The sequence below is a fragment of the Cibotium barometz genome, chromosome 51, assembly GCF_041138505.1.
Source record: "Cibotium barometz isolate CiBa-2024 chromosome 51, ASM4113850v1, whole genome shotgun sequence".
Taxonomy (NCBI): domain Eukaryota; kingdom Viridiplantae; phylum Streptophyta; class Polypodiopsida; order Cyatheales; family Cibotiaceae; genus Cibotium; species Cibotium barometz.
This window is the reverse complement of record NC_141096.1, coordinates 27277704-27300573: the sequence shown is the minus strand read 5'-3', so window position 1 is coordinate 27300573 and position 22870 is coordinate 27277704. Positions and strand designations below refer to the sequence as shown.

Below are 22870 nucleotides of genomic sequence, written 5' to 3'. Positions count from 1 at the left end.
CCCAACGACCGATATGTCCATTCCACATGTGGCACCATTGGCCAAGTCAAAAACGTCATGAGTTGTATGATCCTTCCAAATCTCCTCTATTGCACTTGTGAAGTCTTACTTCCCCCTTCTATCATAGTCATGGTAATCATTTCTAAGTTCAAAATCAAGCATGGCATGAGCTCACTTCATGCCTTGCCTTTCAAGTCTTACCTTGACAGTGGGATGTCAATCACAAAGAATGTGGTTAGGAATGTGTGAACATTTGCATGTAGGCGTGACTTGATATTGGGAACTCAACCACAAAAACTGTGATTGTCAATGTGCAAATTTTGTGATTAGCTCAAGATCTAATTGAAAGAAGGGCTAATTTATATGGTCCATTGGAGATGATGAGCTCAAGATCTAATTGAAAGGATGACTCATTCGTATACTCTATCGGAGGTGATCTCAACAGCTCCCTAGGAGCCAAGGATACAACATTAACAACCAAGCCTATATCCAAGTGTGCTTATTTGACTTGATCTTTTCATGAGACTGAGTGAAGGTCTTTGCTATAGGCAAGGGATATTATTCCTACAGATAAAGTCAGATCAATGAGAGGCCACTATCACATAAGAGATACGGTTCCTGTCTACCAACACATCCACTACTTTTACTTTGATTTCTCACAGCAACCCTGCCCTCAAATGATATGAACATACCTTGCTACCTATATAGGCCTATCACACTCAAGATTCACCTTCAAAAGAGCTTGAATTCCAGGTTCAAAAGGCAGAAATCCATGGGCTTTCCATAGCATGGATGGTATAAGATTTGCAAAAGCACCATTATCAAGCAGACCTTTATAATGGTGCCACTAATTGTCAACAAAGCCACTAGATGAGGAGCATCAAGCAAAACATAGCAACACCCATGGGGGGGATCCCCTACTGTAATCCTTCATAGATAATCAGCCATGGAGTGCTGTTTTCCTTTTCTCACCACTACCATGAGATAAATAAGTAAAACACGTGAAGATGTCCCCATGATATTTTGAAGTCTCAAAAGCCTCTTAACTCTCATCCTTAGGATATACATAACTGAGAAAATGTCCCCATGATATTTGTGGAGAGATGAATTTTATACAAGATAGTTGATTTCCAAGAGAGCACATATGGAAGCAGACAAACTTAAACAGAGGCCATCATCTCTGCCTCTTCATCCTCTCTCATTTGCTCCTCTAGCATCAGCTCGTCCTCCATCACTTCCTCCGAAAAATCTCTTTCGAAGCTGTTCATACAAGGACGGTGCCCAAGAATTTCAGCCAAGTCAAGTTCATGAAGTACTTCCTTCTGAAGAAGCTTCTCAGCAATCTGTTCAACACCATCTCTGTGTTGTTGAATCAAATCCAGTGTGTGCTCGTATATGCTCTCCCAACCCATTCCCTCACTGCTGCATTGTTGAGATATCGAGCTCTAGTGAGGCGGTGGACACTGATGACCCGGCTGGGGGATAGGCCCCGCACTTACACCACTGGCATGGTTGGTGAGATCTTGGGTGATATGCGGCCAGTGGGATGACAGGCTGTGTGACAGCCATTCTAGAGACTGGCATAGTTATAGCGCCAGCTCATTTAGTCGGCTTCACACTATAGAGAACCCGTGTATGTATTGGTTGAGTACCTTTCATATTGTGTGTACTCTTATCTTGTATATGGTGTGTTGAGTGTTGAGTAGAGAAGAAGAAGATTTTCAGCCTCTCACCTTGTGTGTTCTCTATTAGGGTTTTGTGAGTGTGTGTGTGTGCTTGCAAGAGCTCAAGCTCTCTTCCCCCCTGCATCTTTTCATGGTATCAGAGCCTGGTTCGTGCTAAGGGCTGAGCTGCAAGCAAGAGAACCACAAGAAGCGGTACGAGGGTAAGAGCTACAACTACTCTTCCCTATTGTGTTGGTGACTACACCCTTGTCGGGAGCTCTACGGGAGGCACCGGCAAACAATCTCCGATTGAGGAGCTTTCTTCGCGGGAGTGAAGCTACAGGGCAACTATACAGTCCTTCGGACTACAATTTCCGGGCCGAAAACGCGTTTCGGGCGCGTCTGGACCTCCGTTTTTCAGAAAGCAGGCGATTTCGAGCACTGCGGGTAAGTCACCGATTCTCTGCAGAACTCTGTTTTAAGAACTGCAGGAAGACAGATTGACTGTGCAGACACTGTGGGTGCTGCAAAGAGGTCTACAGTTGCCATTGGGTGTATGTATGTGCATTGAAGTCACTGGTTGTGACATTTGAGAGTACTACAGTACCGCTGTGCAGAAAATACAGCATTTGTGCAGAAAAACCAGAGTGCAGTTTTTGGTAAAATTGTGTGTTTGGCAAGATGTCTAATGATGGCATAACACAGATTGTGGCTGAGAAGCTGGACAAGAATAACTTCCATGCTTGGAGGTTCAGGCTGACTAATTTCCTGATGGGAAAAGGCTATTGGGACTACATTGAAGGTGAGCATGAAGAGGCACCGGAGATACCGGATATAAATCCGACTGCTGCAGATGTGAAAGAGTTTAAAGACTGGAATCAAGGAGCCAGGAAAGTAATGTATTGGCTTTCCATTAGTATACAGGACACCATGATTGGGCACATTCAGGATGCCAAGTCCCCCAAGGAGGCGTGGGACACCTTGGTAAAGCTGTATGAAACAAATACCAAGGCACGTAAGATACAGTTGAAGAATGAACTTCATACTGTGGAGAAAAAGAGCATGTCTGTGAATGACTATGCGTTGAAGATAAAGGGCATTGTTGAATCCCTTGCATCTATTGGTGTGTCAGTAGATGATGATGACAAGGTGGAGGTCTGTCTACGTGGTCTCGGGCCACAATACAAGGCGTTCAAGACGTCTATTCAGACTCGGGAAAACATTCCCAACTTTACAGATTTGGTGTCTATGCTGATTATCGAAGAGAAGAACTTGGGTGAAGATCAACAGTCTTCACAAAGCAAAAACAGTTCAGAGCAACAGGCCTTCTACACGAGTTCAGGAAGAGGACGAGGTAGAGGAGGCCGTGGACGCGGTCAAGGAGGTGGCCGAACAGGTAATCAGAATTATGGCCAGCAGCAGCAGCAACAACAACAGTCCCAGAATCAACAACAACAACAACACGCAGGTGGAAGAGGCAGATTCAGAGGCAGGGGGAGTCAAAGAGGCCGTGGAAATTGGCAAAGGCAATATAATGATGCACGTGAATGCTACTATTGTGGTAAGCCAGGACATGTGCAATCAGAATGTTATAAGAAACAGGCTGACATGCAAAATGGGAAAGTGCAGCAAAACAACTATGCATCCTCAAGCAGAAATAATGAGGACAATGAAAGGTTGTTTGTTATGCAGCATGTTGTAAATGCCATGTCTGAAAATGTTGATGCAGCACAAAAAGATAATGTATGGTATGTGGACTCAGGCGCTTCGAACCACATGACGAGTCATGGGGAGTGGTTCAAGGAGATGAAGAACCCGGAAAGACCAGGTTTTGTGGAAACAGGGGATGACACTGCTCATCCAATTGCCCACGTTGGAGATGTGCCATTATCTATGCAGGATGGCAAAGTGAAGTACCTTGCAGATGTACTTCATGTACCGAACATAACAAAGAATCTGGTTTCTGTTGGCCAGATGATTGAGCAGGGTTTGCAGGTTCGGTTTAACCCTGATGGGTGTTATGTTGAAGATTTCAAAGACAAGTGCAAGTTGGTTGCAAAAGGCAACAGAGTGGGCAGAATGTTTACGTTGGATGTAGACATGCCTGAAATGAGTGCTGCGATGTTTGCAAATGGTTCAGGAGTTGTTGCAGACACAGACATATGGCATAAAAGAATTGGACATGTAAATGTTCAGAGATTGAAGTCTATGCAGACAAAAGGAATCGTGACAGGGCTGCCTAAATTTAAGGTGGAAGGTATGCAGAAAATATGTGAAGCATGCCAATTTGGGAAGCAAACAAAGCATGTGTTTCCACGTAACAGATATGTGAGCAGAAATGCACTAGATGTTGTGCATTCAGATGTATGGGGTCCTACGAAGACCGTGTCTATGGGAGGCTGCAGGTACTATGTCACTTTCATTGATGACCACACAAGAAAAGTGTGGGTATATTTCATGAAGGAGAAGAGTGAGGTGTTCACTCACTTTCAGAATTTCAGAGTTTTGGTTGAAAAGCAAACAGGGAAATATGTAAAGTGCCTAAGGTCAGATGGAGGGGGAGAGTACTTCTCCAATGAGTTCTCTGAATTTTTGAAGAAGAATGGAATTCGGAGACAGTATACATGCAGATACACTCCGCAGCAAAATGGAGTTGCTGAGCGGAAAAACAGGCACATTGCTGAGATTGCGCGGGCATTGATGGAAGAGAAAAATATGCCGCATTGCTATTGGGCTGAGGCTGTTTCTACAGCAGTATACATCATGAACAGGACTCCAACTGCAGCCATACATGATGTAACTCCAGAGGAGAGGTTTACTGGCAGAAAACCAGATTTGTCTCATCTGAAAGTTTTTGGATGCATTGCATATGTGCATGTGCCAGATGAGCTGAGAACTAAGCTGGATCCGAAAGCTGAAAAATGTGTGTTTATTGGATATTCCCTTGAGCAAAAGGGATACAGGTGTTATAACCCTGCTACACGTGAGTTGAGGGTAAGCAGGGATGTTGTCTTTGATGAGATGAGCAGTTGGTATGCTGCTGAAAAAGAAGCTATTGGGGCTGATGTGAGTGGAAGTGTGGTTGCACAGAATGCAGGTCAGCAATCACAGTCTTTGAGTGGACCAGGAGAGTCCTCATCTAGTGGGTCTATTGATAGACCATGGAGTGGCAGGCTGCGTCATAATACCAGCCCTGCAAATGTGATTAGTACATCACGTAAAGGAAAAGAGAAAGTGGTTGAGCCCCTTGGTATGCCTGACATTTCTGCAGGGCATTCTCATGTTGATGGAGAGTCTAGTGGCTCAGATATGAGTCTTGATGAGGAGCTTGGGATCCCAGCTATGAGAACACCTGGTGTAAAGAAGGCTATGGAAGCCATGAATGAGAAGCTGCGAAGATCAGGGAGAGTGAAGAACCCTGTGCAGAGATTTACATATGATGGTTATGTGGCACATCATTATGCATATATGGCAAAAGTTGTGCAGGTTGTAGAGCCCACATGCATTGATGAGGCTGTTGGAAATGTGTGTTGGGAGAAAGCTATGGATGAGGAGATGGATGCACTATATGGAAATGAAACTTGGGATTTAGTGCAATTGCCTGAAGGCAAGAAAGCCATTGGATGCAAGTGGGTGTACAAAGTTAAACATAACAGTGATGGAAGCATAAACAGGTACAAGGCTAGATTGGTAGCCAAAGGATATGCGCAGACATATGGGATTGATTATGAGGAAACTTTCAGCCCAGTTGCCAAGATGGCAACGGTGAGAGTTGTGATAGCAGTGGCTGCGTCAAAGCAATGGTCTTTACATCAGATGGATGTAAAGAATGCATTCTTGCATGGGGATTTGCAAGAAGAGGTGTATATGTTGCAGCCACCTGGTTATGAGGATGTGGGTCACCCCGAGCATGTTTGCAGGTTGAAGAAAGCCTTGTATGGCTTAAAGCAAGCACCAAGAGCATGGTCTGACAAGATTTCTGAATATCTTGTCACTATTGGCTTTCATGTAGCCAATGCAGATTTCTCATTGTACGTGAGACATGGTGATAGAGGGGTTGTGCTTGTTGTCATCTATGTAGATGACTTGATCATTACGGGGGACCATGATGCAGAGATCTTTGATGTAAAGATCTTGCTTAGACAGAAGTTCGAGATGAAGGATCTGGGGGAGCTCAGATATTTCTTGGGCATTGAGGTGATTAGGTCACCACATGGTATTGGATTACTGCAGAGACAGTATGGCTTGGACATGTTGTCCAAGTATGGTATGACAGGCTGTAAGCCTATTTCTGTGCCATTGGATCAGAATGGCAAGTTGAGTGCAGATTCAGGAGAGATCTTGGAGGATCCTACTATGTACAGGAGCATAGTAGGAAGTTTGATCTACATGACGATCACCAGACCAGATTTGAGCTATGCTGTTGGGTTGGTGAGTCAGTTTATGCAGGTTCCACGGAAACCGCATTTGGATGCAGTCAGACGCATACTGAGGTATGTGAGGTCTACTTTGCATTGTGGACTATTCTATGAGACTGGGACAGAGATATGTGTACATGGGTACACAGATGCTGATTGGGCTGGTAGTATCTCAGATAGAAGATCTACCAGTGGATTCATGTTTTCTTTGGGGAGTGCTGCTGTGACTTGGAGCAGCAAGAAGCAGCCTACGGTTGCTCTATCGAGTACAGAGGCCGAGTACAGAGGAGCTGCTATGGCAGCATGTGAGGTAGCTTGGTTGAGAAAGCTACTTGCAGATTTGGGTCTATCAGTGGATAGACAAGTTGTCATTTTCTGTGACAACATTAGCAGTATACAGTTGGCCAGGAACCCAGTCTTTCATGCTCGTACGAAGCACATAGAGGTCCACTACCACTTCGTCAGAGAGAAGGTCTTGGCAGGAGACCTTGACCTTGTTTATGTCAGCACAGAGGATCAGGTAGCTGACATCTTCACCAAAGCATTGGGTACAGAGAAGCTCCGCAGATTCAGGGCTTCGCTTGGTGTACATGAGATGGAGTTGAGCTCGAGGGGGAGTGTTGAGATATCGAGCTCTAGTGAGGCGGTGGACACTGATGACCCGCCTGGGGGATAGGCCCCGCACTTACACCACTGGCATGGTTGGTGAGATCTTGGGTGATATGCGGCCAGTGGGATGACAGGCTGTGTGACAGCCATTCTAGAGACTGGCATAGTTATAGCGCCAGCTCATTTAGTCGGCTTCACACTATAGAGAACCCGTGTATGTATTGGTTGAGTACCTTTCATATTGTGTGTACTCTTATCTTGTATATGGTGTGTTGAGTGTTGAGTAGAGAAGAAGAAGATTTTCAGCCTCTCACCTTGTGTGTTCTCTATTAGGGTTTTGTGAGTGTGTGTGTGTGCTTGCAAGAGCTCAAGCTCTCTTCCCCCCTGCATCTTTTCATGCATCAATCACATCTGCAGCTCCATCACCATATGGTTTTGAGTCCTCTTGTGGAAATGAGATTATCCCAACATTCTTGTTAAATCCATACAAAGCGGCTTGCTCATAAGCCATTTGTGTCACTTTCTCCAGATCGTTTTGTGCACCATTTGAGATACTTCCAAGTAAAACCTGTACAAATACATTATCATGCAGCATTAGGAACGTTCTAATGAAAAATAGAACACAACTTGCACACTTTGTGGAGTACAATTCGCAAACACGACTTCGGGAAACCAACACACTAGACCAAGGATGGCTGGCTTTCATGTGGTAGCTTGCTCAAAAGAGCATGGCATTCGGAGTTATTTGATTAGCACTTTTTAAACACCCAGCACTGATGGTTCAAGCCTGCTAATCTAAAGAAGGCGGAGCATAGTATTTTGCTGCGTCATCCCCCAACAGCAGCATTCAGCATCAAGAACCCAATACCAGCAGCAGCCAGAGGTCTGGTCCCTTGTGGACAAACTAATTGGTCATGTGGACAGGGGAAAAGGTACTTTTAGTTTGAAGTGTAACTTAGTCAACTAATGAGTGCCTTGCTATGATAAAATCCAATGAGACACTTATACTCACGACTGTCTATACAATTGCTAGGCTTGTTTTCAAGAAACTGAAATAGGAGTTGGAGAGAGTGAATTTTCAATGGAGCCTTTGAATATTTGTCGTACGCCATGACCCCATTGTGAGCCCTCAGTCCAGGGACAGTCATGCACGAGCTACGTATGTTAGTCTTCGAGCCTTAGAGGTCAGTCGAGAGTCAGTCCTCTTAACCCACTTGGAGAACTTATCAGATAGTGCATATAGAGTCATCCCTAGAAATAGGTATGCATCAATAGCATTAAGTTTAATGCATGGTTTTGCCTAAGGGCCAGCCTTGGGATTTATTGGCCTGTCCAAGGGCTAATCTTAGCCGTGGACAACATTTTGGGCTAGCTAACAAGCAATGGAGCCTCCATATACTAGTCGCCCAACATTTGCAGTAGGCCGACATCATGATATTTGTGAGCCTCCAATCGGCCAGGCCACAACAATTGGGCATCATTTTAAAAAAAGGCCTCTTTTCCATGCGCAACATATTTGGTAGCATTTAATGCTATTTGTCCATTTTTGCTATTGGTCGACAGCTTCTGTTGGCCAACTAGCAGCATAGGAGCATATAAAAGCATGCACATGAGTACCCATTATTTCATTCAGGTATTCAGCAAGTAGAAGCAGCAGCAGATCATCCAATCATCTCCAGGCTATGAAGGATGATCCTCTTCAACATTCAGCGAGCATATATACAGTCCTACAGCTATTTGGACTTGCATCAGTGGCCCGAAGGGTCTTCAAAGCCTTGGTTTGGTGGATACTCAGCCGACGTACGGTCTTCCTCGTCCTTGCATTGGGCATTCATATCGCTTGTTTACTCAAGTATTGTACAACATTCTGCAAAGAAGCTTGCGTTGAATCCGACATTCCTCGTGCTCTCTTTTAGTGCACTCGGCATCGACGTACAACATTGCGACACCCATCTTGGGGGTTTGTTTTGGTCATCAAGTCTCTATTCAGATAGCACGTCAAGGGGATCTGCTGTTGGAATGAGTGATTCTGGTTCGAGTGGCAGTGCACTGCTCGTACCTGTTCCTTCTACACAAGAACAACTCAGATGGGATGCTAAAGATGCGCATGCTCATTGTAGGCATATGCTCACTTATGGTAGTGCTATGTGTGAACAGGGCTTAACCAAGGGCACTTTTTCCCATGTGGTTTTTCCCCTTGGACATCAAGTGTGAAAGGACACTCTAACATATAATATTTTGTAGTTCTATATTATATGGATGTGGCACACATGCAAGGGTTGACTTGCATTTTGTGGATACCACACTTTTGGCTCTCTCTCTCTCTCTCATTTCTGTGTGTGAGCTTCTCTACCCTGCACCTAACCCTAATGTGCAGGTTTGTGTGTGTGAGTGTGTGAGTCCAACACCCAACACTCATACCTTGATTGCTCTCTCGTGTAAACTACGAGTCATTTCTCACATCCGTTCATGTTCTTCTTCTAAGGAAGCATGTGATATACTTGCCTCTATATATCAAATTTGCAATGAAGCTCGTGTAGCTTATCTCCAAAAAAATGCTTGACATGGAACATATGACTAAGGGTAATTCTATGGATGATTTCTCACCCGTGTTAAGGATTTGCAAGAGTAGTTAATCAATATTGATGAGGTGATATCTTACAGTTCACTTGTGTCTACGGTTCTCAATGGTTTGCCTGAATCCTATCAAGGATTTGCTACCACTCTTCATCTCTTGACAAAAAGAAATTTAGATTTGTACACATTTGATGGTTTGGTAGCTCTCTTGTTACAGGAAGAGCAATCCCGGTCCAACTGGAACAGCATGATTGCTGCAGATTAGGCTTTTGCTACCTCTTATCATGGCAAAGGAAAATCTGGGGTTGGCTCTAGTGCTAAGCCTAAGGGCCAAGCACAAGCCCATTTAGATCCTCCCAAGTCTAAAGAGGTGAAGACTGAGAAGAAGAAGAGACGTAACTATTGTCTGAAACCTGGTCAAGTAATTGAGGAATGCAAGAAGCGTAAAGAGAGAGAAAAAGAAGAAGCAGGAAGGTCTTGCTGCAACTATAGGTGACACCAACGAAGAGGCAAACTTCGCACATGGTGGCTATGCATTGACAGTCACATGCAGTGCTATTTCTATGCCTGCTTCATGCTTGTATTTATCTGAAGCTTATTGGTACTTCGATGGTGGTGCTACAAAACACATTACCTCTTGTAAGAAGCTGTTTGCTACCTTGAGAGATGCATCATCAGGTGGTACAATTCTGTGTGCTAATAATGCATCATATGCCATTCAAGGCATTGGCAATGTGGAGTTTACGTCATGCAGTGGGGACACATTTACTCTTGCAGATACTTTGTATGTACTTGGGATTCGCAAGAATATTATTTCTATCTCAGCACTTACAAAAACTAGTTTCAAAATCCAATTTTCTGATCATTGCTGCTCCATTTATGACAGAATTTTGATGCGCTCATGCTCTCTGGTACATTGAGAAATGCCCTTTACAGGCTTGACATGTATGATAGGAGTAGTGATTCTCATGATGATGCTATGTAGTATGGCTGCTTCCACATCACAGGTTATGCGCGACATTGAGCTATGGCATGCTTAGTTTTATCACCTTAATTTCCCTTCTCTTGTGCACTTACAATGTCAGTCTATCGTTCATGAGTTGCCACCTATGCAACTCCCGCACAAGCATGTATGTGAGGGATGTATATTGGGAAAGATGCATCCTCAGTCCTTTCCAAAGGATGGCACTGTGCGAGCTACTTGGCCATTGCAGCTCGTACATAGTGATCTGTGTGGCCCTATGAGGGCATCATCTTTTGCATGACATTTGTACTTTATCACTTTCATTGACGATCACACTCATTTTTGTTGTGTGTATGGTTTGAAAGCTAAATTAGATGCATTTTCAGCTTTCCAACAGTTTCTTCCTATGGCTGAAAATGCTTGCAGCCATAAGCTCATGACATTGGGTATAGATCGAGGGGGGGGGGGGGGGGGGGGGGGGGGGGGGAGATATTTGTCACATGAGTTTATAGCTTTTATGTAGTCACGTGGTATTTCTCATCAATGTACTACTTATACACCACATCAAAATGGTGTGGCCGAGCGCCGTAGTACACTTATGGAAATTTCCAGATGTATGCTTAAAAGCAAGGATCTGCCATCTAGATTTTGGCTTGAAGTGGTCATTTGTGCTAACTATGTGCTAAATCACTGTACCATTAACGCGTTGAAGTCTATGACAACCTATGAGGCTTGGAATGGCAGAATTCTTGTAGTTACTCATATGCATGTTTTTGGGTGTCTGGCTTACGTGCATGTACCGACATGAATATGCATCTCAGCCCATGCTTTCATGTAGGCTACAACCATCAATTGATGCCCCGGATGTCTTTGATACATTGTTGCCATTATTTGGTACAAGTGCCGAACCTGTTGAGCCTGCTTTGGCTCCAAATCAGCCCCCTGTTGACTGCAAATCAGCAAAATCAGCAGCCAAACATTCCCCATATTGCTCCAGATTTGCCACACTTTGATGAGGATGCCATGGGTGATACATTGGTTGAAGAGGATGCAGCAATTCGTGACTCACAGAGAGTTCCGTGCTGGCTCATTGACACCTTGCATGACAGCAAGATGCCTGCACTTATGCCAAGTCGTACACACGCTGCCTCTTGACATACATCTCATTTTGTTGACATAGCCCTTGTTGCTACCACATGTAATGAGGAGCCACTTTCTCATTTTCATGCATTGGAGAGTGATAATTGGGTTACAACCGTGCATTCGGAGTTGGCCTCCATTGAAAAGAATGCTACATGGGAGTTATGTGACTTGCCCGAAGGTCTCTGTCTCTCTCTTTGCCCCCCCCCTCTTTGGGGTTATTGCCATTTGGGGATTGATTAAGGTTTTGTGAGGTGATAGGTACCTTGAGCCTACCGCCTTTTGCCACTGGCAGCGATCAAGAGTCTGCCAGAGCTTCTTGAGCGGGGTTTGTTGCTAATGTGGCGGAGCTGTGCATCCTGTCTGCAGCTGCCTGGGGGGTGCACAACCAGCCTGCCAGAGCTGCTACGACCACCCTCAATTAGTGTCAGGCTGGGGCAAGATCATGTGATAGGCCTCATCTGGCAGAAAATGAAGCACTCACTGGCGAGACCTCAAAACTCTATCCTTCGAATGAAGAGAGAGCCATCCAGGCTGGGAATAGAGAGCTGCTACACAAGATTTTTGAACGAGGGACCAGACATGGCATTTAGTTGCAGTGTGCCAGACATCTGAGGCCTACTGGACTGAAACGACCATTCCCACAACAGCTCTTGTTCCTAGAGATCCTTCAGAGACACAAAAGTGCTCCACCACAAGCAGTGGTTGTTTGTATAAGGTCAGTAACAGATGCGGGGGGAAACACATTAGCCCCTAAAAGAGGGCTTGCAACTGAGATGCTAGTCCTCTCTTTCTTTTAGTTGGGGAGTTATTTCTCACTATATATTTCAGCTACTACATGGAAGCATTGCAACATTGTCATACTCATGGATGTATGTGGGGGAGACACATTCACCCCTATTGGCAAAAAGAGGACTTGCAACTGAGATGCCAGTCCTCTCTTTCTTTTAGTTGGGGAGTTATTTCTCACTTTATATTTCAGCTACTACAGGCGAGCCTTTCAACATTGTCATACCCATGGATGTTTTTGTCTTTTTAGCTATAGATTGTTTTAACTTTATTCCAGAATATAGTAGCTTCATGGATGTATTGTAACACTTTTGGTCTCATAGAACCATTGGTCTACTCCCCCTCCCCTGGTGTGCTGTCCTGTCCTTATCCACCATCCAGCAATGAGCAACTAGAGACAAATGTGTGACAGAAAAAATTATATGAATCTCAACCAACGGATGCACAAATGGTGGTATCAAAAAATAGAGTTCCCAAGCATGGGAACACGTTACACAACACAAATGCAAAGTACTATTTCACATTATCTTTACAAGTACAACTGTGCATTTGAGCTATCAAAAACCACTAACCTGCTCTGCAGCTCGGCCACCTAAAGCCATACAGGTCTGCTCAAAAACCTCTTCCTTGGTCAATAAAAACCGATCACTTGCTTCATATCGAGAGAATCCTAATGCATCTTTGCCATGAGGCATGATTGAGATTTTCTTAGCGGGATCTACAAGCTCCAGAAACCAGCTTACCACTGCATGGCCTGCTTCATGGCAGGCTATTCTCTTCCTTTCGCCGCTAGTCAAAACCTGTTTCAACAGATTAGGCTTATCACAACAATCAAGTTCTTAAAAACAAATCATAAAAGCAATTTCATAACCTCTTGCTAGGTAAACCTCCCCTCCTTTGATTTTATAGAAAGCTCGTTATTAAATTTTAGGTTACTAAGACAAGTATGCATACTGACGGATTATTGGCTACATATTTAAGCTTTTTCATGTGTCTATGTGCACTGGAAATAGAGAAGAGTGCAGCGGAATAACACCAGAAAAGGATGATTACAACTAGATTATCTATACAAGAGAGAGGCTGAGACTGAAAACATCCACAAAGCCCAAACAAAACCCCAAACGACCTGTTGAACCCCTCTTGGCTTGCATGTGTGTAGAGAAACGCTGTGTTGAGACTAGTGCCGAGCAAATGCAAAGGATTAAGACGATTTGGCTACCCACATATATATATGCACCAATGGTACTGGTCAGTTTGTTTTACTGCTGTTGGCACCAGGTCCACGACCTGCCACCAGGCATTGCTACCATACCACCATTGCCACATGGGACCTACACCTGCCCACAGGCCTGTACATGTTATCTTACGGGTGAGAATGTGACACACCTCACCTGTAGGATAAAATGGGTCTCAGATGTGATACCCCTCACCTGTAGGATAACATGGGCCTAAGAATGTGACACCTCACCTGCACCTGCCCACAGACCTATACATGTTATCCCACAGGTGAGGTGTGTCACATTCTCACCAGTACAATAACATGTAGAGGCCCAAAGGCAGGCGCACGTGGAAACGGGCCTGTACATGTTATCCTACAGGTGATATGTGGCAATGCTTTCAGTGACATTTGAGGTCGTGAGTGAGAAGATGGTTTAGTGGAGAATTGTTGCTGAGTCTACATGTGGAGGATCCCTAAGGTTTTTGGTGTTTCTTCTCGTATGTTTGAGCCCATGTCTCAGGGATGTTGAGACACTCATGTATTTTTTTGTCTATTTGAAGAAGTCGGAGAGTTTGGATTGTATCTGCTTTGAATGGATGCAAAGTTTTTGGATTTGATGTTTTAGTTGTGGTGAATGTGTTGCTTTGAGTTTATGGAGATAAAACACCTGTGTGAGTGTGTGTGTGTGTGTGTGTGTGCGTGTGAGTCTGATATCTGGGAAGTTGATGTTGAGTCAGAGCTGACTCAGTCAACGTCAGATGAGAAGATACAGAGTCAGATAAGGTCGATTGAACATCAAATGAAATCAGTTGAAGGTGTAGAGGACTAGGATTGGTTTATCTGGTTTGAAGGGAAGTGGTTTTGAGTCAGGTCTGACAGTCTGGGGACTGTCAGTAGTCAGATAGACTGATTAGTGGACTACGCAGTGAGCAGTGAGTGGTGATTCAGAGTCAGTTGTAATCAGTTGAGAGTCCATAGTGTTGGATCCTTGCAAGGTTTGAATGTTTTGAGGGTCTAAAAGTGTCAGAGGACGCGGAGGAGAGGAAGTCTGACTCAACTGAATCAACTGAGACAATTTAGTCTGAATAGTCAACTTTGAGTCCGCTACAGTCAGTTGAGAGTCTATAATGTTATATCTTTATGAAATTAGAGTAGCCTAAGACTCAGGGAGTGCCAAAGGACACATAAGTGAAAATTTTTTATTCAGTTGAGGCAGCTGAAATCGGTTGGGTCTATTTTAGACAACTGAGTCAATTTCAGTCAAATTCAGTCTGGCAAGTGTCTCAAGGTCAGGAAGCAATCAGTTTTGCTGTCAGTCTTGGGTTTGTTGTGTTGGTTTTTTGTGTTTTCTGAGGTTTTTGAGAGTGTAGTGGTGTTAGAGGACACTGGGGTTGGTGAGTTGTGAGTCAGATCTGAGTCAGCTGAATCAGCTAGGTCAACTATTTCAGGTTGGTGGTCAGCAAGAAGTCAGCAGGGGAGAGCTGATAGGATCGGTGAAGTTCTGAAGCAAGGAATTTGAAGTTTGTTGATACTAGATGACTTTTTGGAGCTTAGAGGACAGTTTGGGAGCTTGGCGGACATATATCTGGGAGCTTGACAAGGGAGAGCTGATAGGATCGGTGAAATTCTGAAGCAAGGAATTTGAAGTTTGTTGATACTAGATGACTTTTTGGAGCTTAGAGGACAGTTTGGGAGCTTGGCGGACATATATCTGGCTCGAATCAACAGCAGGCATTCGACTCAGGTTACGGTCAAGAACTGATTAGCGGAGTGTTAGAGCTAGGAGCTTTTTAGGTCAGCTGGGTCTAAGCTGAAGTCAGCTGAGGGGTTAGGAGTGAAGATCAGAGCTATTAGAGGTTTGATCTGACTTGGGAGGACAGTTGGAGGAATCAGCTGAGTCAGATTGGGGTGTGTATAGGTGTCCAAAGGTGTCAATTGAAGGACTGAGGATAGGTGTGGAGTTGATTGGTGCCCTTGGAGCTGGGATTTTAGAGTCCCGTAATTCTGATCCCTTTACATTTTCTTCTTGTGTGTCTGCTGGTGGTGTTATGAGGCCATCACCCGGCATCCTCACACCATGACCCCATTGTGAGCCCTAGATGAGGGACATGTCAGGCACCAGCTACGTAAGTCTTTCCAAGCCGTAGGTGAGACTATCACTTAACCCACTTGGAGAACAATCAGTTCATGTAGAAGTTATGTTAGCGAAGGCTCTACGCCATTCCTATTGCCAGCCCTGTGAGCCTTGCATGAGGGCCACCAAAATGGCATACAAGTGTCCTATTACCCAGTCGGCAGCCTTACAAAGGCTTCAGCAATCGTGGGCATAACAAAGCAGGCCGACAGGAGTAGGTAAAAACAACCACCAGCAAATGTTCATATATAGGAAGCCCCTCAGCCCATTGCCAAAATCATCTCATTCTTTCATAGATTCAGTAGTAAACCAATGCAAAAGTATGTGTGCTTGAGTCTTAGGGCTTGTGTATACATCATCTAAGCCAAGAACTTCATTGTGCTCTAGCCCAAGGTAGTCCAAAGCTCTCTTCAGCATTCAGCCTTCATTCTTGCATCGCAAGGCTCTCCATGTTACATGCACTAAAGTTGACCATGGTAACACGCAACAAAGCCTTCTTTAAACCTTTATTTTGTTGAGGTCTTTAGCATCCATTCACTGAGTAGAGAGAAAAAGAAAGAAAGAAAAGATATATTAACGTCTACGGAAGGCCATAATATACAGGGCATCTGCATATGTAATGCTCCTGTGACTCTACCTCTCTATGGCATAATCTGCATACTCTGTCCTCTCTAGGGGTCCATGCTGCTCTCCCTGCCTCAATCTCCAGAGTGAGGAAACTCTGTATCTGACCAATAGCCACCCTCATAGCGTGAGACATGTGTACATCCATGTAGCTTGGTCGTCTGACAAATACATCCTCTATGAATCTAAGGAAATGACCTCTGTAGTAGTAGTAAGTACTGCATCTTGGTGGGAAGGGGACATGACCAAGTCTCCCTAGTGTGCATCTGGATCAAATCCCATCTCAGAACTCTATTCCTATCCTCTCAGGAGAGTGTAAAGTATTGCCTGGAGAAGATGGAGGCTGATTTTTGACTTTATGCTTGACTCATGATTGATGATTTATGCTGAATTCCATGCGCCTGCTTATATATGGACATATGCTGCTAGTCGGTGGACTATATGCTGTCGGCCTGTTTTATTTGGACAAATAATGCTGATTACAGCATTTAATGTTGCGTTGAACATATCATGTGCCTTTTTAATGCTGGCCGACTGTAGGCTTTATCCACGACTTGCTGATGCTCTGTCCCTTGCTGGCCGACTAGAGCAAGGCTAGACTGCCCTCTATAGCTAAAGGACTGACCTACGTAGCTCGTGCCTGACTTTCCCTGGATTGAGGGGTCACAATGGGATCACGGTGTAAGACAAATGTTCCTAAAAAGGTACTATTTTTGTACAAATGTTGCATTGATGATGATGCCAGTGTGTCACTGTGTACCCCAGTGCAGGGTGCACGTGACATTCCCTCTTGCTTAGCTTCGTGGCAAGTTCAGGGCTCCAAGTAGTCCGCCAATAGCTGGGGGTACTCCTGAAAGAACTCTTAATCCAACCATACTGCTTCATGGGTTCCTCGGTCCTTGAACTTCGTATAGAACTATCTGATTCTTCGAACGAAACCATGCTTCCATCTCTGGAGGAGAAATTATTTTGGTTCTCTGACTTCTGCTTCATCGATCATATCTGGTTGTTGTTCTTTTGATACATCCTACAATGCTTGACCTACATATGGCTTCAACCAAGAAACATGAAAGACATTGTGCATAGTCCAACTTTTCGACAACTTTAACTTCAAAGAGACATCACTTAACTTCGGAATGACTAGAAAAGGGCTGAAACTACCAAATGAAAGCTTTGGACAACACTTGCCCACTTGCTTCAACTATTGCTTCATGATCCGGAGATATACCCAATACCCTTCCTTAAAATTGACATCTCTTGGATTTGTTGGCTTGCCAAGTATAAGCTTCCTTAGCATTGGCAAGGCGCTCCTTAAATGACTCATTGATTTTCGAGAATGTTTTGGTAGTCTTGTTGGCCTCTAGGGATGGTGATACCTGTCATGTGCACAGTGGGTATCTACCGTGTGCTATACGCATGCAAGACTAGTTTCGAGGCTTGGGAAAGCTTGAAACTAGACAGGCTGATTGACAAACTGAGTTAGGGATATACTAACGAGCAGGCACCCAAGTATGGACGGGCGGGCGGCCAAGTGTGGACGCCCGATGACCGGCCAAGAGCCTATAAAAGGGTGGCCAAGGTTAGTTATTGTATTATAGAGAGTCTCGCGAGTTTGTGAGAGGTCTATGGTCTTGGAGTCTGGATCTAGTGCAGACGTGCACCTGCTTTATGCAGCCGCCGAGGCCGACAGCAGTCTCGAGGCCCGCGAGGGCAGCTTCGTGGCGGTATGGGACGTCGCGAGGAGGAGATTGGTCGGTACGTCATCCTAGTTAGCTCAGCTCGTGGCTCGGTGGGGACAGCCAAGACTGTGGGCTTGCCGACGGCTGTCATGGTTGGGAGGTGAGTCAAGCCTGCACCCCCTTGCTTGTTTGTTGTTCGTTTGTTTGCAGGATTCGAGTTTCGAACCGAGATCGATCACGAGGGAAGATCCGTTGGGGATTTGACAGTGGTATCAGAGCATACCTCGTGAACGAGCAAGTCGGTAGGTAGAGAAGAAGAGGTCGAAGAACGGTATGTGTTAAAAAACTTGCTGTTTTTTTCTATGCATACTACAGTTTTCAGATTTGGTTATGTGTTTTTTTTCTTCATCAAAGAACCCCATGTTGATGGGAGATGGTAGTGTAATAGGGTTGATTGCTTTTGCAAGGAAGAGGAGTTGTGTTTGTGCAGTCGCATGAAAGAAAACAGAAAAAAAAGAAAAAAAATGCATGATGCTTTTCGTTGTTTTTTGGCGAACGAGAGAGAGCAAGAGACGTGTTGTTCGTTTGTTTGGCTGGCGAGTATTACAGGCGGTGGTTATCGGCGGGCTGAAGGCACCTAGGCGAGGCATGGCGGGTGCCCAGGCCACGTGGCCTTGTGGCCAGGCTAGCGCAGCCAGCCCAGGCGGCGCCTAGGCCAAGCGGGCAGCGCCCAAGCCTGCCCAGGCCTACGCAGGCGCCCCAGCCAGGCCTACGCAGCCTAGCGCAGGCGGCTCAGGCCAGGCCGGCCAGCGCTAACGCCAGGCCGGCGCTCTTGCCTCGATGCCCGGCCCATTCAGGCGCAGGCGCAGGTGCAGATTGGCGCAAGAAAGCAAGCCGGCAGCAGCAAAGACGGCGACCACAGCACGTGTGACGCCTGCAACCAGCCGACGGGCGAATCCAAGGGAAGAAAAAAAAACACTAAGGAAAGCTTTCGTTTTTTTTAGCTTTCAGTTTTTTGGAGTTTAAAAATTTTTTTTCTCCAAAGTTTTAAAAGAACCCCCCTCTCCAAGGTTTCAAAGGTTTCAAGATGTTTATTTTTTTTTTTAAGACAATAGAATATATATATATCCATATATATATGTATATATTTATTTATATATATATATTTATTCAAGAAAAAAAAAACACAAAAGCTAAAGCAAAAGCTAAGCCTAGCTTTTGTAGATTTTTGGCTTTTGGGAAACCTTTATAAACCCCTCAAGTGGGCTTCTTGCCACACATCTCTCGAGTTCTCAAGCTCTCAAGTTCCCGTGCACTTTTGTTGTGCAAAGATCGAATTTTCTCTCGGCGTACCCTCTTCACGATGTCGACCCAAGAATCAGAGTTGGAGCCCCTCGTGGAACGGGAAGGCTTGCCGGCTACGGAAGGTACCAATGCCGATCTTTTTGACGATTTTGTGTCAAAATCAGATTTCCAAGAGTTCAAAGTAGCTCTTGAAGCTTCTTCGACGGAACGTCAGGCACAAATCGCAGCCCAGATGCAGGCTTTGCAGAACTCCATCGCTCTATTGACCACTACTCTCTCTACTTTCTCGGGAATGGATACCTTGGCTTCTGCTTTAGGCCCCAATATTACTCCGGAATCGTTCAGGGGTGAGCAAAAGCAGCGAACCAAGGAGATCATGGACACGTGGCTACACAAGTGGCAAGTTCACTTTCAGTTTCATCCATACGATGATGGAAAGAAGATACAGTTAGTAGCAGGTTTCCTATCCGGCAAAGCATTGCTTTGGTAGAAGGAACTGAACCCAAAGCCAACGACTTGGGCACAATTTGAAGATATCTTCAAGAAAGAATTCCTCAAGAAAGAGGATGATTACGATGTTGTTGCCCAGTTTTCAGCTTTGACCATGACCTCGCAGCACCTCACTTATGAGGTCTACCTCCAGAAGTTTCGTGACTTGCAGATGAAAGCTACAAAGATGGATCCCACTACTCTTTTGGGGTTTTTCGTAGCTGGTTTACCCGACTCGTACCGTTTACAGGTTAAAAATAACAAATGTAAAACTTTGGACGAGGCCATTCTCTCAGCTCGTATCTATGATGATACGATGGTCTCTTCCAAGTCAAAACCCGTTACCGAGCAGGGGAACAAGCATAAAAGAAAGTTCTCCGCACCTATGGCTAACACGACAGAGGGAAAGTCTTCGGACCAACCTTCGAAGAATTCCAGTTCGACACCAGCGAAGAATAAACGACTCCTTCGAGCTTTGAAGCTCAAGAAGGAAGGACGTTGTTTTATCTGCGAAGAAAAAGGACACATGCGTAACGAGTGCCCGAAGCAAAAGGGTACCAAGTCAAACGCAGGACCCAAGCCAAAGGCAGCTAACCAGTTGTCTTTGACAGGTACGTCAATTACTGTACTTTCTCGCCCTAGTACTTGTTCTAATTGTCTGTTCAATTCTAAAGAATTTGGCATGCATGATCTTCTCCGAGTTTATGGAGAAGTGAATGGCCATAAAATTCACATTCTTTTAGACCCTGGCAGTTCGCAGAACTTTGTTAACTACAAACTTGTGCAGAAATTGAGTCTTGATATGAAACTCAGCGACCATACCTAGAAGGTACGTCTACCTGCGGGCAGACAAGTTTGGGATCGCAAGGTGGAGATACTTCCAATCCAGATTCAGGACTACAAAGATACTCTAGAATGCTATGCTATGCATCTGGAAAATGTAGACTTGTTATTAGGGATTGAGTGGTTTAAGACTCTTGACGTCCAGATAGATTGGTCTAGTCATATTTTTTCTTTTCAGCATAGGGACACCAAGTATAGTATTTTAGGTGATTGTATCCATCCCTCTCAGGGACCTCTTGTAAATACAATTGATTTTGAAAATATAATGGACCGCTTTTCATTGTATATTGATTCCACTTTCTTCTTTTCTCATCCCTTCCATGGATGTCAATGAATTAAGTGTGTTTGAAAGCAAAGAATTACAGAAGATACTTGATTCGTTTGAAGACGTATTTTCTAAGGAACTGCCATCGGGTTTACCACCTGAACGGGCAGTAGATCATCGTATTGACTTGATCCCTAGTGCTCATCCTGTCAGTATTCCACCTTACAGGATGAGCTAAGCTGAGGAAGATGAGTTGGCTAAACAACTCGAAGATTATCTAAGGATGGGCCAGATCCGTCCAAGTAAATCACCTTGGGATGCACCTATGTTGCTTAGGAGAAAGAAAGACAACACCTGGAGAATGTGTATAGATTACAAGAGATTGAACAAGCTGACCATTAAGAACCATTATCCTCTTCCTAGATCAGATGACCTGATTGACCGGTTAGCAGGAACGAAATATTTCACGAAGATAGATTTACGTACTAGCTATCACCAGATACGTATTCATGAAAGGCATGTCGAAAGAACCGCCTTTCGGACTAGGTATGGCCATTACGAGTTTCTCATATTACCTTTTGGGTTAACCAATGCTCCAGCCACTTTCCAACAAATGATGAACAATCTTTTTCGTGAACATTTGGGGAAATTTGTGGTGGTGTTCCTGGATGATATTTTGATTTATAGTCGTACTCTTGAGGATCATGTCAGACACCTCACGATTGTCTTATCTATTTTAAGACAGAATCGACTATATGCTAAGTTAAGTAAATGTGAGTTCTTTATGACCGACATCATTTACTTGGGACACAAGATCACTAGAGATGGATTGAGCATTGACTATGACCGAGTTCAGAAGGTTTTGGACTGGCCTATACCACGAACAGTGAAACAACTTCGTTCTTTTCTCGGTTTTGTTATATTTGAGAGGAAGGAAAGCTCGTTGGACAGAGTTAATGCAAGATTTTGATTTTGAGATCCGTTATCGAAAAGGGTCCATGAATAATATTGTAGATGCGCTTAGTCGGATTAGAGAGGTGAATACTTTGTCGTTCACCGAGATTTCTACTGACTTATTTCAGTCATTAAGAGGACTTTGCAGGACTGATAGTTATTTTGATCCATTTTGGCAGAAGATCCAGGACGGGAGCTCATTGATTGACCAAGACTCGGTGACTACGCAGTCTACCATTCAGGCTGCAAGAGGTCAGTGGATGATTCGGAATGGTTTGCTATTCCGTAATGACAAACTTTGTGTACCACAGATTCCGGACATTAGGTCCAAGATTCTGAGGGAGTGTCACGACGCCCCTTCTGCTGGACACCCTGGGGTACACAAGACACTATCATTAGTGAAACACACTTTTTATTGGCCGAAGATGAAAGGGTATGTAGAAGATTATGTTCTCAAGTGTCAGATTTGTCAGGCAAATAAAGCTGAACGCTTTAGACAGGCTGGGTTGTTGCATCCTTTGCAAATCCCAGGTAATAAATGGGAAAGTATTTCCATGGATTTTATTACCGGATTGCCAAGAACACATCAAGGCCATGATTCTATTTGGGTTGTGGTAGATCGCTTGACAAAAATGGCTAGATTTTTACCGACCCGGAAGACTATTACAGCTACGCAATTAGCTCGGCAGTTTATCGAGCAATTGTTTAGACTGTACGGGTTACCGCAGGACATAGTCAGTGATAGGGACTCTAAGTTTACGAGTGACTTTTGGAAACTTGTTTTTGAGAAGTTGGAAACAACTTTGAATTTGAGTTCCTCTGATCATCCTCAATCTGATGGCCAGACTGAAAGAGTGAATCAGATTTTGGAGGATATGCTTCGAGCATATGTATCCAAAAGACAGAGTTCATGGGAGGATTATCTTCCTATGTTAGAATTTGCATATAACAGTACTAAGCATATAACAGTACTAAGCATACGAGTACACGGTTTAGTCCTTTCATGCTTATGTATGGTTTTCAACCTAGATCACGTGTTACAGTAGGATTCTCAAGACTTCAGCATGATGCAGCACGTAATTTTTTGCAAGATATGCAAGAAATGTTACAAGTTGCAAAGGAATCTATTAGAAGTGCTCAAGACCGAGACAGGTTTTATTCTAATAGACATCGTTCACCCAGGGAGTTCTCTGAAGG

The 22870-nt window shown here is 44.4% G+C and overlaps 1 protein-coding gene and 1 pseudogene across 2 annotated transcripts in view; both read right to left on the bottom strand.

The window, feature by feature from the left end:
* Nucleotides 1–1021: 1021 nt before the first annotated feature.
* LOC147609486 (uncharacterized) lies at nucleotides 1022–1422 on the bottom strand. The gene has a single exon (XM_086787622.1). It carries the CDS (start codon nucleotides 1410–1412, stop codon nucleotides 1161–1163), a length of 252 nt encoding a protein of 83 aa, XP_086643748.1. The 5' UTR covers nucleotides 1413–1422; the 3' UTR covers nucleotides 1022–1160.
* Nucleotides 1423–7085: 5663 nt separating this feature from the next.
* Nucleotides 7086–22870, bottom strand: part of LOC147609484 (ATP-dependent zinc metalloprotease FTSH 3, mitochondrial-like) — a 45944-nt pseudogene continuing 30159 nt past the window's right edge. Inside the window, exons 3-4 of the transcript XR_015264274.1 lie at nucleotides 12734–12961; nucleotides 7086–7259 (exon numbers count right to left, since the gene is read on the bottom strand). The product of XR_015264274.1 is annotated as an ATP-dependent zinc metalloprotease FTSH 3, mitochondrial-like (transcript). The remainder of the gene's footprint in view (nucleotides 7260–12733; nucleotides 12962–22870) is intronic.